This window comes from Homarus americanus, unplaced genomic scaffold, assembly GCF_018991925.1.
Source record: "Homarus americanus isolate GMGI-L3 unplaced genomic scaffold, GMGI_Hamer_2.0 scaffold24260, whole genome shotgun sequence".
Classification (NCBI taxonomy): Eukaryota; Metazoa; Arthropoda; class Malacostraca; order Decapoda; family Nephropidae; genus Homarus; species Homarus americanus.
In genome coordinates this window covers 2,600,083-2,618,256 of record NW_024721079.1, presented here as the reverse complement: position 1 = coordinate 2,618,256, position 18,174 = coordinate 2,600,083, and the positions used below count along the sequence as shown (strand labels likewise).

Below are 18,174 nucleotides of genomic sequence, written 5' to 3'. Positions count from 1 at the left end.
TAAGAGGTAATGTGATGTTGGAAGAATCAGAGGAAGTATTGTCAGGTATTGAATTATTTCACCCACAGAGTAGCTCTGTTTTTCTCAGTGGGGATAATAAGTCGTTTCTGGTAAATAGGTATTATGAAAATTGATTAAAATTAATTATTCCGCCGTCGATAGATTCCGGGCTCGTAGCTTCAGTGACAGTGATGACTATAGAGAAGCGATATCATGTCATGGGAAGGATGTCAGCAATGGTAGCATATGGGAGATGGTCCCATGGTGGTAGAGATCCTGCTGATAATGGTAAATACAGGGATGTTAATGTTCTAATGGTGACTAAAATGATTACGGTAATGGTGATAATCAATTTTGGTATTGGTGATAATGAGGATAAGATGACTGATGACTGAAGACGATGTAGTACTCATGTAACAGTGACGACGACGAAGACGTAAAATTGACAATGGTTAAGATAATTCTAGTGGTGGTGGAGGCAAAGATGATATCTATATATGGTTAGTAATGTTGAACTGAGTGTGTGTGTGTGTGTGTGTGTGTGTGTGTGTTTTTGTTCGCAGTGGCTATAGTGCCCCTCATCACGTATGAACATTTCTTGTGTCTGGCAAAAACCTACCTCGACAGTCCGGACCTACGTGTAGACTCGCTGTTTCCCTCGCCTGCTGTTGTATCGTACTTCACAAACACAAAATCAATGATCAGGAGATTTTAGACAATATATGTGTTAACGAAGGAAGAAAACATTAGGTTGAGATAAAGCACTTCAGCACTGACAGTGTTCATGAGCTACTCTGACATTATTGTTTTTATTCCTGCATAATCTAGTTTTTACCATTTTACTAACAAGTTACACCAATCGTCACACACACACACACACAATATATATATATATATATATATATATATATATATATATATATATATATATATATATATGCACACAAACACACACATACACACGCGCGCAGGCATATACATACACACACAAGTATCTGTAAAGGTCTTTAACATATTTAATAAATGAATGGTGCGTGGAGCATAGGCTGTAGGTTATGGAGCCTATAAGTATACTCCAGGACGAGGTCACCAGGTCATCCCTCAGTGCCTTAAGAAAGATGAGTAGTATATTCCCTGTCTCGGAAGGGCGACGAAAGCAATGCCATCAAATACAATAACTGTGCTACGACTCCTAGTGATCTTATTTAAACACATCAACGGGGAAATAAAATATATCACTTTTTTTTCGGGTCGGAATACGTAATACCTCGAGCAACTCTTTGGTGACGAAATTTTTAATAAAACCATAATCGAGCATCGAGCATCGAGCATGGTGCTGCGACAATGATGATGTGGTGTGCAAGACTGTTCCTCCCATTTCCACATCCTCACTACGAGGTGTACAAAATTAAGGTATAATTAATAGATGTCTTAATGATCATACAAGGACACTTCATTATATGTGAAACTGAACCTAAAAAAAAAAATGTTTCATGGTTCATACATACAGTACAAGAAATTACTTGAAGGGTTGAATTTGTGTTAGTTAATATGTTATTTTTAAAGGGTTTTATAAAGATTATTTACGTTTCGCCGGATTAAGAGTGATTAAAAGCACTTTGATATTTATATACGTTTAAAGAACTTAATTCTGATTTAATCATCATACCGATATGTCAACACTTTACAGCATGGAGAGTTGTTTATGTTATGAGTCACGCGCGGACTCTGCTTCAAGGTAGTCCAGGTGAGAGATGCTCTTAAATATGAACCATGAGTATTATTTTCTAATAATTCTTCCAGTTCTGAGAGTAAATTAGTAACCTTCACTTACAGATCTTACTGGGGGCATCAAACGTATAATGCAGAAAAAACCGAAAGCTGACCAAGTCGTTTACCTTAGGTACTTCTTTTTGTTTTCTTTTTTTCTTTTTGTTTTCTTCTTTTTCATCGCCCTTGGAGGTTGGAGCACAGGTAACAGAGTGCAACGGAGGTGAACAGGTAAGTTTAGGTGATAAGTAAACGCACCACTCCGAAGTAGGTTAGTGTTCTGTGGAGTCTCGTGTGAGCCTGACCAAAAATTCGCACTGAGCGAGGTGTGGATAGTGTGTGCCGGTGAGTCCAGCATGGTGCACCACTAGAGGGGTGTCGCTACCTGTATGTTTAATTTCTGAAAATGTAAAATTAACGAGGAGTTCGTCTATTGCCAGCATGGTGTGATTTTATCAAGATTTATCTTATCCACGTTTCCATTGTGGATCTACTTGAAAAAAGAAAGAATTATATATATATATATATATATATATATATATATATATATATATATATATATATATATATATATATATATATATATATATATATATATATATATATATATATATCTTGATAAAATCACACGGGAAAATGGAAACACCTTAGCTTTCGTCTTTATTCAAGACATCTTCAGATATATACTGTACATATATATATATTAGTTGTAGAAAAAACACTCGGTCCCCTGACTTTTTACCTCGGTGGCGGCTCATACATCCTTATCTGAGAGCTTAATTAAGACCTGTCCTTCGTCACAGTCAGCCGCCTGGTCACGTCTCGTGACGCCCCTATATGAAACCTCCCTCTGTAGTTGTGCTTGTCACATTGCTGAAGAGGACCGTAGGTTACGGTCGAAATAAACAGTGCTTTCTTCTTTTACAGTGGTACGTCAGTGATGTTTCTAAATTAAAAGTGTGTGTGTGTGTGTGTGTGTGTGTGTGTGTGTGTGTGTGTGTGTGTGTGTGTGTGTGTGTGTGTGTGTGTGTGTGTGTGTGTGTGTGTCTGTCTGTCTTTCTGTCTATGTTACACAAAAGACAGATAATTGCCAAGCAGTGATAACTTCTTTGTATTTTTTAAGGAAAATTATGACTGGCCATTGATAATCATGTAGACCACAATACATAATAGTAACCAGTGAATTCCAGTCCTCTATTGGTTACTGTCATCAGCGTGACACCTGTAGCGGTATAGTGTATACGAGCATAAGGGATGATGGCTTAGAACGACGCAACTTCTCTCAGTCAGTCAATTGCATGCAGAGCATTTGTACGGAAATTGTTTATATGCTTCAAGTTTGCAGTTCTATTCCAATCTGTATTACCCAAAGAAATATGCGCAGTAGTCTGAGATGTCCACTATAGTATCAGACAGAGGTAATTGACCACCTCCTGGGTTGACACTTTGATCGATAAGTTGTCACACTTTTGTCGAGTTTGTCTACACCGCCTTTAGGTAAGTTATAGTTGAGATAATATCGTGTTTTTCGTTCACTGTAAGTTACAGAATCATGTGTAATGCGCAGAAGAACAGCTGTTTTCACTTTCTTTGGGCAATAAGATTTGAGTACATTATCGTCATAGTATATGTTTCTAGGCTTGAATATCGGGTTCCTCCTGTTGGGCTGACAATGTGTGCTGATAATGTCAAACGATTCTTCCTCACAGTTTCCAAAAAATTGGTAATGAGCTTCGATTTCTTTTGTTAATGCCAAGGTAAAAAAAAATTTGTTACAGGTAAGTTTTTCTATTTAATCTTGTCTTATGAACATTTCACAACTTCACCTTCAGTGTGACCCATATAGACTCTCTGCATCACATGTTGCCCACACCATTATTTACTCAATGTAACTAATGATATGCACCTGAGCAGCACAATAGATAAACCTCACAAGAAAATGAAAAAGTAACTCAAAACTTACGACAATATTCCAAGTTGTACTTAAGTATGTGGCCATGCCGCTAAACATAGCTTTATGATCAATTAGCTTATTAATAAATCCTAATCATAATGGTAAACTAAAATATACATCATTATCAGAACAGAGATAGGTGGGTGCAGTATTCACGTATGGACAAATTATTATGATTCTATTCTAAAATGAGATGTCTTGAAACTTATAATGTTCTATCAGAAATAATCCGACAAAGAGAATTCAACAGCTTGGATATCTTAGAATCTCCCTTAAGGATTCCTCCGATGATTGATATAGATTTCTAAGAATTTACCATCATTGTGTATTGGCGGAGTTCCTGCAGTGTAGAGACATCCAGCCAAGCGTGCACTCGTGGAGGATGAGAAAATAAGTGGGAGAGCGAGTGAACCTATCGTCTATGGGAGGGACATTAATGTACATCAGCACCTGCTTGGTAAGGTTCTACAACAGCACCTGCTTGGTAAGGTTCTACATCAGCACCTGCTTGGTAAGGTTCTACAACAGCACCTGCTTGGTAAGGTTCTACATCAGCACCTGCTTGGTAAGGTTCTACATCAGCACCTGCTTGGTAAGGTTCTACATCAGCACCTGCTTGGTAAGGTTCTACAACAGCACCTGCTTGGTAAGGTTCTACAACAGCACCTGCTTGGTAAGGTTCTACAACAGCACCTGCTTGGTAAGGTTCTACATCAGCACCTGCTTGGTAAGGTTCTACAACAGCACCTGCTTGGTAAGGTTCTACATCAGCACCTGCTTGGTGGGTTCTACATCAGCACCTGCTTGGTAAGGTTCTACAACAGCACCTGCTTGGTAAGGCTTCTACAACAGCACCTGCTTGGGGTTCTACAGCACCTGCTTGGTAAGGTTCTACAACATGCTTGGTAAGGTTCTACAACAGCACCTGCTTGGTAAGGTTCTACATCAGCACCTGCTTGGTAAGGTTCTACATCAGCACCTGTTTGGTAAGGTTCTACATCAGCACCTGCTTGGTAAGGTTCTACATCACCTGCTTGGTAACGTTCTGCATCAGCACCTGCTTGGTAAGGTCGTGCATCAACACCTGCTTGGTAAGGTTGTGCATCAGCACCTGCTTGGTAAGGTTGTGCATCAGCACCTGCTTGGTAAGGTTCTACATCACCTGCTTGGTAACGTTCTGCATCAGCACCTGCTTGGTAAGGTTCTACATCACCTGCTTGGTAAGGTTGTGCATCAGCACCTGCTTGGTAAGGTTGTGCATCAGCACCTGCTTGGGATGACTCAGCAGGGTATCTTCTTTTTCTTGTTTGATATGAGACAAAAAGTTGACCTAATTAGTTTCTGGTCCAGTTAGGCTGCAGTATAGAGATTCTTCCAGCATAAAAAAACAATCTTGTTGTGCCTGATTCTGTCTGTGTTCTCATCAGTGATTCATTCAAGTGTGTGTGTCGCTGGTGGTACAAATATTCCCGACATTAATATATTGTCTCAACAAGGTCACATTTAGCTTTAAATGGTCTGTGATAACTTCAAGGAATAGACAAGCACATGATTACTCCGTGTCCCCCCCCCCCAACAAAAATGTGCACAATAAAATCCCCAAGGCAAACTGATACCAATGTTATTCACTCAATTAATTGTAATATATGAAATATCATAGGTTACGTTAGGTTAGGCTGGGTTAGATTAGGTTTGGCTGGTTAGGTTAGGTTACGTTAGGTTAGGCTGGGTTAGCATTTCCATGAAACTAATCGTTTATGTGTATTATTAAGTTCTACATGATCGTCTAAAGCCAGTCAAAAAATACAAAATATATGTATAATTTATCGCTATTAGGCAATTATCCCTGCTGTGTGTGTGTAGAATAAAGAAGTGTTCAGAATATAATTAATAGTTATAAATATATCAATTTTGTTTTTGTTTTTTTACTATACAGACAGAATATGATACTTTTCTTATATGTTCTATACTATGTTGCTCTCAGGAGATAAATTGTGTGAGTCGTTATCCTGAAGTATCTAACGTCTCTCTTTGTCGGCAGTGTGGAATTGTTTCTCCATTGGTAATACTTGTTGCTGGTGAGCTGACTTACCTGCTGGTGATCTACGGAAACATGGCACCATCGACTAGCACAGTAGGACCGATCCCTACTCAACCCCAGCTGAAGCAGGAGAAGAAAGGTCGGTCTCTCTCTCTCTCTCTCTCTCTCTCTCACTTTTCTCTGTTCCAAAATGTTACTCCACCTCTAGAAGTATATTACAACACTTCAAAGAATCCACTGTAGACTTGTGGCGTAAAAAGGGCACTTGTTTATTTATTAAAATTAGATTTTTATAAATATCATCTCTATTAGTAACGCTTCCAATCATAGCCATTCGCTCATCGCGACCTAAAAGTAACGAGTGGAAAAAATAACAATTATGAAAAAAGAAACGATGCAAGATTAAAACATATTAATAGAGTAGCAAATCAGACTGGTCAACGGTTCACAGTTACCCCTTAGACCAACATCGTTTGTCTCTCTATGTCTCTAGCCAATGTTCTCTCCAAACTTCACCGTCATTATATATTTTGTTTTGGTCTGATAGTCTACAAAAGGAAGTGTTCTCAAGTGTGTGAGTCGCTAAAATTATCCACAAAATAAGTCATTAACACAGTGAAGCATTACTTCTCCTCACAAACGAATGGAGGGAGTTTCCTGCCTGTGAACTAACCCTTGTACCCTAAAAAAAATTGAGTATGGTATCTGGTGCGTTTACCGATAGTGGAACAATCCTTTAGTGGCCTAACACCCTGTGAAGGGGTGTAGCGGTCCAGTTGGCTGGTGAGTGTAATAATGCATGTTCAGCAGTTGCCTGGCCATCCTGCATCGTAGTAGAAGAAGGTTTGTAAGTATATAAAGCATATTATACTATATATACTGTATGTATATATATATATATTATATATATATATATATATATATATATATATATATATATATATATATATATATATATATATATATATATATATATATATATATATATATAATTTCACAACAAAATTGAAAAGTCGGCGCCCATGGCCTGAGGTCGAGCGAGGAAGTATGGCTACAGTAGTTTTCTCTGCGTGATACAAAGTCACTCGTTAACTGGATGTATAAATAAAGATGGTGTTAATGCACAGTAGTCTACCGAGGCAAATAAAGGTTGTTTTGAACAAATAAATTACTTTTCAAAGATCATGAAATGTGCTTCTATTTTTCCAGTAGTAGATAGCTTCTGTAGATCGGATTTTCAACTTGTATTTTGTTGTTACTATCCTTATAAAAACTAATAGCATGATCGATATATAGGACCTGTAGTCGTTTCATTTTGCTGAAAATCAGGTAAGATTAATTAATTTGTTTAAGATTCTTCATTGAGTATCTAGAGTAATTATCATATCACGACAAGACCCAAGAATTACATTAGTTAATAAACGATTAAAATATAACACTTGATATACGAGTACACACCTACCGAGGCCATGCTCTCAGTTAACTTGTATTCCACAGAGCCTGTGACAACTGTTGGGGTGAGCGCCAAGTGGGGCATTATCATGACCCTGCTCAATCTGGTTTATGGTCATCTACTTGTAGCCACGCAGCTACCCCCTGATCCCCGCCAAGACTCTTGGCTCCTTATGAAGTCTCCCCTCCCGACTTACTTTCTTTCACTCGGCTACGTCATCGGCGTCACTTGGCTTGGGCCCAAGTTCATGGAAAACAGGAAACCTATTTCAGGTCTCCGCCCCGTCATGGTGGCCTACAACACGTTTCAAGTTGTCTACTCCTCGTGGCTGGTGTACGAGGTGAGTCAGTCTTTGACGAGATGAGATAAGCTTCCCCTGATTTATCTCTCACAGTTTCTCTCATAGTTGTTAATTTTTTTATGTACTTACGTAATTATTAGCCTTGTTACGCACCTAAAGACCATAGTTGTTGAAGTGCAGTAATAGCAATATAACTCATAAATAAACAAGACAATGGTGCTGAGAATATAAGGATGAACTGGGTGTTAGTTAGGTGATGGAATGAGTCGAGTTGGTTATGTTTTCACAAAGAATGAAATGAATCTTGTGTTTAGACTGCTACTTAAAAAAAAATAGTACTCTTTTCATTTATTTTCTGGTCTCTTCCACATTTCAAAATTATTAGAAAATGGTGTTTACGAATTAAATATCATTCCAAGCTCTTAATAGTTACCGCGATTCAATAAAGGCATAAATCCTCTCACAAAGTACCGTAGTGTCAGGCATTATATAAACAGAGGATAACAATTGCTTATACTCTAACTTCATACGTCTAAAGTCTCTAAACTATACTTTTTTCAGTACTACTTCTCTTTTTCTGTCCTTCTCTCCCTGTCTGTTTGTCTGTCTGTCTGTCTGGCTTGTGTTTGTATATAGTGTACATATCTCTAAGGTGGAGTTCAGTAATATTGATAAGCGCTTCGATTTTCCTTGACAACATTGAGTATAAACATAGCTGTGTGTGCGTGTACTTGTGTGTGTGTGTGTGTGTGTGTGTGTGTGTGTGTGTGTGTGTGTGTGTGTGTGTGTGTGTGCTTGTGTGTGTGTTTGCGCATTCTCGTGTATTATAACGGTGTCTGTGCAATGGAGTTTGTGTGTGTGGTTGTATCTATGTACAAACATGTATACGTGTTTGTGTACGTGTTTGTATGCGTGTTTGTATGCGTGTTTGTGTGCGGGTTTGAGAGTATGTCTTCGTAAATGTGTCTTCAATAAACAAGATATTGATTAACTGTATCAGATAACTATGTGCAACAAGACTAGCTGATTGATTTACTCACACGAACGAATTTATTTCCAGAGTATCACAAAGCGAAGTGAGTGTGAGAATATGTGAAAAAATTGTATCCCCATTTCTATTTTTTAATCACATAACTTCATAGTTCTCATCATACCATAAAACTTCATATATTTTCATTTGACTTCACATAAAATATTCCCTTTTAACATTATTATCATTATCTCTTAACTATATCAGCATGGTGTTACAGACATGTTTAGGAGGATGGTTCACCAACTATAGCTTCCGCTGCCAGATATGTGACTTCTCCAATGACCCGCAAGCTATCAGGGTGAGTCTGTGCTTCATGGCTGTCTTGGAGGACTGAGTGAGGGAAGGGTTTGATTATATCACTGTATTCTATAACCAATTTGTTTTAATTCTATTTTTAACCAGTAGGATCACTTGGATGAATATGTATGTGTTAGACGAAATGAAATGAATGATAAGGGCAGCTCAACACTCAAAATGTATGTGATTTTCTTGATATTCTTCTATTTACGTGTTTTACATATTTCAAGTTACATCATTTGAGTAAAAAAAAAAAAAATTGTGAAGACGCCAGATGTACTTATGCTTACAAATCAATCAAACGAACCTTTCCCAAATTCTCCAGCACCCCCGGAAGGCTTACATACAACCTTAGTTTACGATAATTAGTCCTTCTTCTTTAACCACTGACGCAGCTGATGAAAACAAAAAAAATGAACTTCCATTATATTGAAACACTGAAGCATTTTTTTAATTGAATTTTCCTACAGTGAAACCTCTATTTAACGGACTATGTAGAGAGGAAAGTTTGTTATATCGAGGGACAGTTAGATGTGAAACTACCAATTATGGATTATATTGAGTTCAGAGTGTGTGTGTGTGTGTGTGTGTGTGTGTGTGTGTGTAAAGACAATATACAATACATTGATGCAAAACAACTCCCCCCAGATGCTTCATGCCTCATACTGGTACTACTTCTCCAAATTCGTGGACTTCTTCGACACTGTGAGTACATCTAAGTTCCTCGTGTTGTAGAGTACCACTGTCCTATCCCGGTTTCTTTAGCTAGATTCAGTAATGTGACGTTAGTTTTACCCAGCTCTCCCTAATCTATTCCCCTACTAATTATCTCAGATAGTTAACACCCCTCACTAGTACGACCAACTGTAAGCTGTTTGAGAGTTACATAAACATTCTTAATTATATGTTCATCCACCATTTGAGTTGACGATTTTCATTAGCATAGTATTTAGATTCTTACGAAGTGTTTTCCTGGTGAATGTATTGTATAATTTTCTTCTTCTTTTTTATAATTATAAGGATGAAAACGTCATTTCAGGATCTTGTGAATGATTCGTGTCATTGCCACAATATAATGAGATAATATTTCCTCCTCTTGTGTATCATCATTTCAGCATGTTGATAGGAGTATTATCTGAGAGGCTGTAGTTCAAGGCTGTATTATTTTAACTTGTGTTCCAAATCGTATCACCTGACTGGATTCAAATATTGATGAAATAATGATATTAACTGTGGTATCTGCTGCCCCACTTAGCACAATGCAACAGGACTTGGTGGCTTCACTCTGACGCTTCTCATTCTTTAAAGATAAGGATTAGACTTAATAATTACCATTAGATGTGACAAGGTACTAAGTATTATATTGTTGTATGAATTAATATATTTGTTCCCAGTTTGTTCATCACCCACCTTGATCTTTTAAAGCACTAGTTGTCACTTGTTAGTTACCTCTAATGGCATTACAGTGCAACTCCAGGTTAAAGGAAAATTGAAGCTGGCGTGATAACAAAGATAGCATAATTATTGAGCTTAGTTATGTTAAGTGTTCATAAAAATGTGTGGTTCCACCAGGTGTTCTTCGTGCTGAACAAGAAGCATGAACACATCTCTCTCCTGCATGTTGTTCACCACTCACTGATGCCTGTTAGTATGTGGTATGGCGTTCGCTATCAGCCAGGTAAGTGTGTTGTGACAGTATGTGTGTTGTTATGGTGAGTCTGTTGTTGACATACTATTTACATTACTTGATTTAATGCATTAATTTGGTTATTGCTAGAGAAGAGACAGATCTTCGAGATAGTATTTATGAAAAATACTGCACAAGTCTTTGGTGTAAAAAGGCCTGCACAGCACACAGAAAACGGGAATTTCGAAAACACTGCGATGCGAATAAAGTTTTGGCTTTCAGTGTTATTTTGAGAGTATTTGTGCACAAAGGGAGACAGTGGCTGAGGACTCCTAGACTGGCTGAAGGCTGTTGGACTACTGTAAGGTTTTGATCTTAGCTGTATTTAGCAAATATATATCGCTGACATGAGACCCACCACTCCAAGCCGGGGGTGAGGCATGCCCTCGGACTAACAAGGGAAAATCTCTAGTTAGCTGACATCATTCTAGAGTAATGATCAGTGTTGCCACAATAGTCATGTGGTCCCTGGCGCTTACGATTGTGCAAAAATCCTCACCATGGATATACCAAAAGACACTCTGGATCTGATGGCGACCTTCCATACAGAGGTGAATGAGAATGAAGTTAACACAACTAATACTACTGAGGATGCTGTGGAGACAAACACGGAGAAACAAGGTACTAAACAGGCCTCAGGGGATCACATGGACTATAACTGTCCCAATTCCGGCAAGCGTGCCAACGACCACGATTATGGCAGTGATTCTGAATCTAGTCACCCATCACCAACAAGTAGTTACTCAGTGTCGAATTTGTGACGAAACTAGAAAACACAGCCTTCAGCATTACATCTAAGGGTGCAAACCAATTTACTCCTTGCTTCCACCTTATAAACCACCTTCATCCACACTACCAATGTCTTGGATACTATTTTACAGTTATATCCAAAATTTGGTGCCATACAAAATACCTTCTCTAGAAAACCGCCACTTCACTTTTTTGTCTTAGCGCACTCTATGAGGTGAGAGTGCCACGGTCTCATTCCTTACACCCACTAGCAGTCAACTTGGGGTGCAGCTGCCCTACGAGGCGAGAGTCTGTGTAATTCAGTTTGACAGCCGGTTGGCCTGTGTATATAGGATTGCCTCCCCTATGTAGGGGCGTAAATAAAGATCTGAAAACTGTAAAAAAGCCTGCAGCAATAGCTTTCTTGATGTTATCAATTGTTATGCTACTCTTGTTCTTGTTTTTATTATCAGTATCATTCCAGGTGGCCACAGCACGTTCATGGGTTTGCTTAACTCCTTTGTCCACGTCGTGATGTACCTGTACTACCTGCTGGCGGCCATGGGTCCCCGCGTCCGTCCCTTCCTCTGGTGGAAGAAGTACCTCACCAGCCTCCAAATGGTACAGTTCGTCGCCGTGATGCTCCACGCAGTTCAGGTTCGTTAGTTTAGGTCACATGATGTAATCTTCTATTAATTTGGACGTGCTGAGTCGCCAGTACTATCACTGATGTGTGTCTTTGTCGTTAGTAATTCTGACAACCACCACTTAAGAATTTTGCCGAAGAAGAATATGATTTGTGACATATTTCCAGTTCTTGTGAAGGTTCCATACAATACGACTCTGAGGGTGTTACATCTTTCAAGGGATCTGTGAAGAACTTGAATAAAGTAACGTGTCTAACCTCGCTGTCACACGTAACTAAATATACGTCTACTCCTCTCATGGTAACGAAGAATCACAACAGATGGATGCTTATCCACCAATACCTTCCTCAATAGGATATTCTGTTGATATAAAAAATAATTAGCTATTTCTTAACAGCCATACACAAATAATTGACAGCGCTTATTTAAGGAATACAGACTAGGTTGAGTACTGTTATATCAAACGTAATTTTTTTTTCTATAAATTTAATAAATATTCCTTTTTTCTTCATTTTACGTAATACTTAACATCCTCTTTGAGTAATTAAATATGATAGTTTTTCTTAATGAAGTCTGCAGAAAACGAGAATATTTGGAAAGTTCTTCACTTTAAAATATCGCAGTGAATTATTACTAGAATGACTGGCGAAGAATCATATGCTGTGAGTACGGTCACTGAACGTACAAACTAAACATTGATGGTTCTCCTTCGTAAGTCAAACCTCAGGTGCACATAAATAAAATCGGTCGAGTGGCAGGGATTATAAGATAATGAAATAAAGATATCAAGATAGCTCGTAGAAATATGTACTTGAAAACGAATCATTAGATGACGATATTAGAGTTCCATCTGTTGGTGGAGAAGATTCACAACAATGAACTATAGAAGTGATGAATGACTGCCTGTTACATTGTGACGATGGTGATAACTAACTGCAGCACTGTACTGACAGCGAATACTCTCCCTCGCAGCTTGCTTTCATCGAGTGCCCGGTACCGTCACAGATGACCTGGTGGATCTGTGGCAACGCCTTCATGTTCTTCTTACTGTTCGCCAACTTCTACCTGCGGGCCTACACCGGGAGCAGTAGGCCCAGACCTCAGGTATGTATTGCCCATTATGCTGTAAAAAGCAACTGATATTTTTAATAAATGTAGATATTTTTTCCTTTTAATTTACAACTTAATGGGAACTATTTCGAATATAGCATAATTGTTCTACTTGATTTTAGACGTCGTTTACCATCATACGATAGACAAATAATACGCGAATTGTTAGGTTACGGTAGGCAGGGTAAAGTTTGTTCTAAGAAACTACACATTTATATGTAGTGTGATGATCTACGTGATCGTCTCTGGCCAGTCAGAAGTTAAAAACAGAAATTCATAAAAGTTATCTATATTTATTTATTTATTTTATTTATTTATTTATTTACATCACGTTCTCGTTGAAGCAAAGTTAAAGTCATATAGGGATCTGTAATTCTACTTCCATTTGTTTTTGTAAGCCTTAATTATACTCACCAGTGTTTATTTATAAACCTTGGTAACTTGGAGGCGAGGCCAACCGGTCACGCCAATGATACTCCCACTTCCCGAGCTTTTATTGACTTCCTGAAAGACAGTCAGTCAGTAAACTCCCACTTCAAGACATTACAGCATCCCACAAGCAGTTTCCTCCCAATATCCTCTTACCGAAACTCACAAACAAGAAGTAAATTTGGCGACCATAATGAAAAGACGAAAAAATAAATAACAAATCCTTTGCATGTTTGGTATTTCATGGAGAGGTTCCGTTACTCTACACAAAGGGTCTTTTCTTCGCTTTCCTTTCACTTATCATATGGGTGTAACTTACTTCAAAATATACAATATATCACGAATAAATTTCCATAACAGCTAACGTGCATTATGAACACCAACGAATGAATAAGTAAACAAACAAGGGTGATAAAGAACATTGCACACGGTCCACTCTCCCTGTCGCTCCACTGACCTTCAGGCTCACATGTTTTACGTGGGTTTGTTTTCAATATGAAGATTAATGTCCTGCATACAAGTATTAATTTATTTACTGATTAATATAAACTTCAAGGAGTGTCTCGGGACTGGCATTCTAATATAAACAAAGTCAAAGGGAACCAGAAGAATTACTAGGTTACTTTTGTTTAGATATTTGAGTAAACAATGTCCATCATCGGTTCTGTTTATAATTAAGGTGAGTAAAGATGTTTGACATGAAATTTATTTATGAAAGTAGTTCGATTGAATATATACTGTATATACAAGTACTAATATAGTTTGGTGCATGACCTATACAGACGTAGCAGTATAAGTAAGAATTTCCGTTATTATTTACATTTAATTTTTAAAAGGAGTGCTACGAATCCTTGCTATTTCAAAATATTTCACCCTTGAGGTGCTCCCACAAGACCATGACTCATCAATGTCAACAAACCATTTACTTGTATGAACCTTCACTTATTGAGGATCTTATTTCTTAATATTTTTATGAATACATAATTATTTAGCCCTTGAATATATCTGACTTAAAAAGATAGTTATTTAACCTTATCTTCTTGGTTTTGTCACATTTTCATCACGACCATTGCCATATGAGAACAATGTCCTTTTATAATACGTACTGTTACATCTCATATAGTCTGTGATGGGCAGTAGTAACTCTCACGCCATATGGCCAGAACAATACAATATCCAAATGGAAAACGCAGAAAATACTGGAATCAAAAGATTATAAACATTTCGTACGTTAATAAATTTGTTAGTTAAAGTATTACTATGCAATTCTTCCTCCTATGAATTATATAGTCCCACTTTATTATATAGTGTTTTATGTTACAACATAATTATATACTAGCTCCTCAAAGTGACCAGTTTTAATTTCTTCAATTTCATTAAATAACATCACTTTAATCATTACCTTTACAGGAAAAAGAACAGTCAAGTGTCTCCATTGCGAGAGAATCAAGGGGTGTTCGTGGAGGCACTTTGAGTGGAGTGTCCAGACGCGGGGTGCCCAATGGTGTCGCTGAGGCAGCTTGCAAGACTATGGAGATGTGTGAGAACATGGCTCTTAGAAGTCGCCTGGGTGCCCTTTAGTTTGCTGTGCCAGTCGATCTTGTTGCATTTTTAGAGAAATACTAATGTAATGGACAGATAAAAATGCGTTTATACTGTAGACACGATTTAGTGATGTATAATAATGACTAGAAGCAAGTTGTCACGACCAGGTCAGGCTAAGGTATCGCAAGGCATTAGTGTTTTTATATGACTTGTGTCAGGTTGAAGTAGATCTGAGTCAACACAGTTTACCGAAATTATCTCTTTGCATGATAGTATTTTTTCTAGTTCTTGCCTCCCGGCCCCGCTGCCTGCAGGAGGTGAGAACAATGAGTCAAGTTGTGTGGACATGCGAAGCACCAAATTTTTTTAGGCTACCTGTACCAGCAATGAACATCATTGTAGTGATTTCAGAAGGTCTTTGATAACCAATAATAGCTGACCTAACTTTTGTTTTGTGTTGTATTCAGTTCATTCACTTCAGGATTTTTAGATAGACTTCTTTGTGGTCCAAATTTTACTAGATCAAGTATGAGCCATTAACCATTAACCAAACTTATCTAGAGTGAATAGAGGAACCTTCGCTAGCTGGTGGTTACAGGGAGTTCCAAACACAGTAGTCCCTTGATGAAGCGACATTAGGCCAGCACTGGTGTTGGATGTTTGTGTGCATGAGTGGACGTAAAAATATAATCAATATCGTGTATGTGACGGTGGTAAAAGATTGTGACATACTTCCCTAAAATGTTGAATTTCCATAACTATCAAAGTGTGTTATTCATTTTATTTATTTATTTTTTTATCCAAATACTATTATGACGCTATGTAAAACCAACACGTATTTACGTCATGTTTTGGATAAATCCATTAAGTAATAAGAGATCCATAGGTTTAGGAACACCAGGTCCAGAATGGTTTAATTATTAAGGAAATGTTAACAGAGATTACTGCTACATTACATACAGTACTTATATAGCACTCTATGTATACTGAACCCCATCCCTTGTGTAGTTAATTATAAGTATATTGAGATGTATATTTTTGGTATATAGGTTTAAGCGAAACAAAACATTACTGTTATGAAATAGAAATCACAGTATATGTCCTGTTGTTTTCCAAATAATATGATGTGTATACAATATTAGTCTCGGTTATTGTATGTGCTTGCGACTTGATAGCATCCTGTCTTCACTATCACACTGATTTACTGTTTGGATTCAGGACTTGTATCTTTCGTGATTTTCAATTGTTGGTGGATTAGTGTAACGAAGAGAGGTAAAGCCAAAGCACTGAGGTTAGGTTAGGTTAGGATAAGTTAGCGTAGGTTAGATTAGGTTAGGTTAGGTTAGGTTAGGTTTGTGCTCGGTGATTGTTTGGCGTTGTTTATTATTTGAAGGTCTTAGAAGCTTTATTCACCAGAAATGTGATGTGGTCTATATGAAGGGGTTATAACTTCTACCTTCACAGGACCACGTTCTGGCCTCTTCATGTAAGACTTTGTTATCATCTCTTTTTGTTCAAATTAAATAATGCCTTTATATTTTTTTTGTTTCTGAGTTCTTTTAATCTTATTCAATCATATTCATAGTTCATTGGATAAAATTTTCATCTCCCACGACTGTTCGCCTCCAACACCAAATTGTTCAATAAAAGCAATCTATATATAATATGTTTGTTATTGACATTCAGTTTTAGGTATCTAGTAATAATGTCTCAAAGCAACACATTGATTATTTCGTAGAGATCGATAAATATTGGCCTACTTAAGGGAATATACTCCCTTTAGTTCCTCAGTAACAGCGATGGTGGTGGCGACAGCTTTATACTAGTTTTACACCATTTAATATGAAAGAAAAAATCACCAATAGTTAACCAATGCGCTTTGGTGTGTTGTTGAGAATAGACTACTATTTTAGTAGTGATATAAAAACATCACTGCTTATACATGTTGGTAACAGAGCTGGCAGTGACTACCTTTTCAAAACTTATTTTGTGCTCACGTCTTAAAAAAAGTTTAGTACATCTTCAAAACTACACAACTAGGAATGTATTGTTGTAAATCAAAGACTGTATTGTTGTAAATCAAAGACTGTAGGTTTTAAGATTAGACTGTTACATTTGTAAAAGTTTGAAGATCAAGCTACATTATTGGAAGTTTGAATAATAATAATAATAATAATAATAATAATAATAATAATAATAATAATAATAATAATAATAATAATAATAATAATAATAATAATAATAATAATAATAATAATAATAATAATAATAATAATAATAATAATAATAATAATAATAATAATAATAATAATAATAATAATAATAATAATAATAATAATAATAATAACAATAATAATAATAATAATAATAAATAATAATAATAATAATAATAATAATAATAATAATAATAATAATAATAATAATAATAATAATAATAATAATAATAATAATAATAATAATAATAATAATAATAATAATAATAATAATAATAATAATAATAATAATAATTAATAATAATAAAGAATAATAATAATAATAATAATAATAATAATAATAATAATAATAATAATAATAATAATAATAATAATAATAATAATAATAATAATAATAATAATAATAATAATAATAATAATAATAATAATAATAATAATAATAATAATAATAATAATAATAATAATAATAATAATAATAATAATAATAATAATAATAATAATAATAATAATAATAATAATAATAATAATAATAATTCAGCGAAATTCTCATATAGATTTGCAGGTGGATAGGCATGTGTATAAACTATGCAGGTATACAGCTCAGCATAAATATAGACAATGCAACAATACGGTGCACGTGGCCCGTGGAAGTATACAGTTTACTATGTGCTTAAACAGTGCAGGTATACACCAATGATAAACAGTAAGGCAATTTGACCAAAGATAGCTGACAAAGTTGTCAGATGCTTATTTCATGGTGGGTCCTTTGTTGAGGCTAAATAATTTCCAATGGCGGATCTAGACATTTACAAAGAGAGTGCCAGAGAAAATTCAGAATATATATCTGATTTACCGAATGGTCACTAATGTTCACTAGCAGTTCTGAAGAGTGGCTCTTTATCAATACTAAATGTATTTAATAAAGAAAGAACATAAGAAAATGAACAGTGACAGAAGTAGGTTTA

At 36.3% G+C, this 18,174-nt stretch overlaps 2 protein-coding genes across 2 annotated transcripts; one reads left to right on the top strand and one right to left on the bottom strand.

Moving 5' to 3' along the window:
- Nucleotides 1–2,052: 2,052 nt before the first annotated feature.
- Nucleotides 2,053–16,640, top strand: LOC121861580 (elongation of very long chain fatty acids protein AAEL008004-like). Its single transcript, XM_042359463.1, has 9 exons — nt 2,053–2,115; nt 5,766–5,904; nt 7,263–7,558; nt 8,770–8,850; nt 9,498–9,554; nt 10,422–10,527; nt 11,750–11,922; nt 12,885–13,016; nt 14,862–16,640. The coding sequence occupies exons 2-9, from the start codon at nt 5,838–5,840 to the stop codon at nt 15,030–15,032; spliced, it is 1,083 nt and encodes a 360-aa protein (XP_042215397.1). The 5' UTR covers nt 2,053–2,115; nt 5,766–5,837; the 3' UTR covers nt 15,033–16,640.
- On the bottom strand, nt 4,158–5,784 carry LOC121861333 (immunoglobulin A1 protease-like). Its single transcript, XM_042358981.1, has 3 exons — nt 5,748–5,784; nt 4,650–4,991; nt 4,158–4,498 (listed from the first exon to the last, which is right to left on the bottom strand). Exons 1-3 carry the CDS (start codon nt 5,782–5,784, stop codon nt 4,158–4,160), a joined length of 720 nt encoding a protein of 239 aa, XP_042214915.1.
- Nucleotides 16,641–18,174: the final 1,534 nt, after the last annotated feature.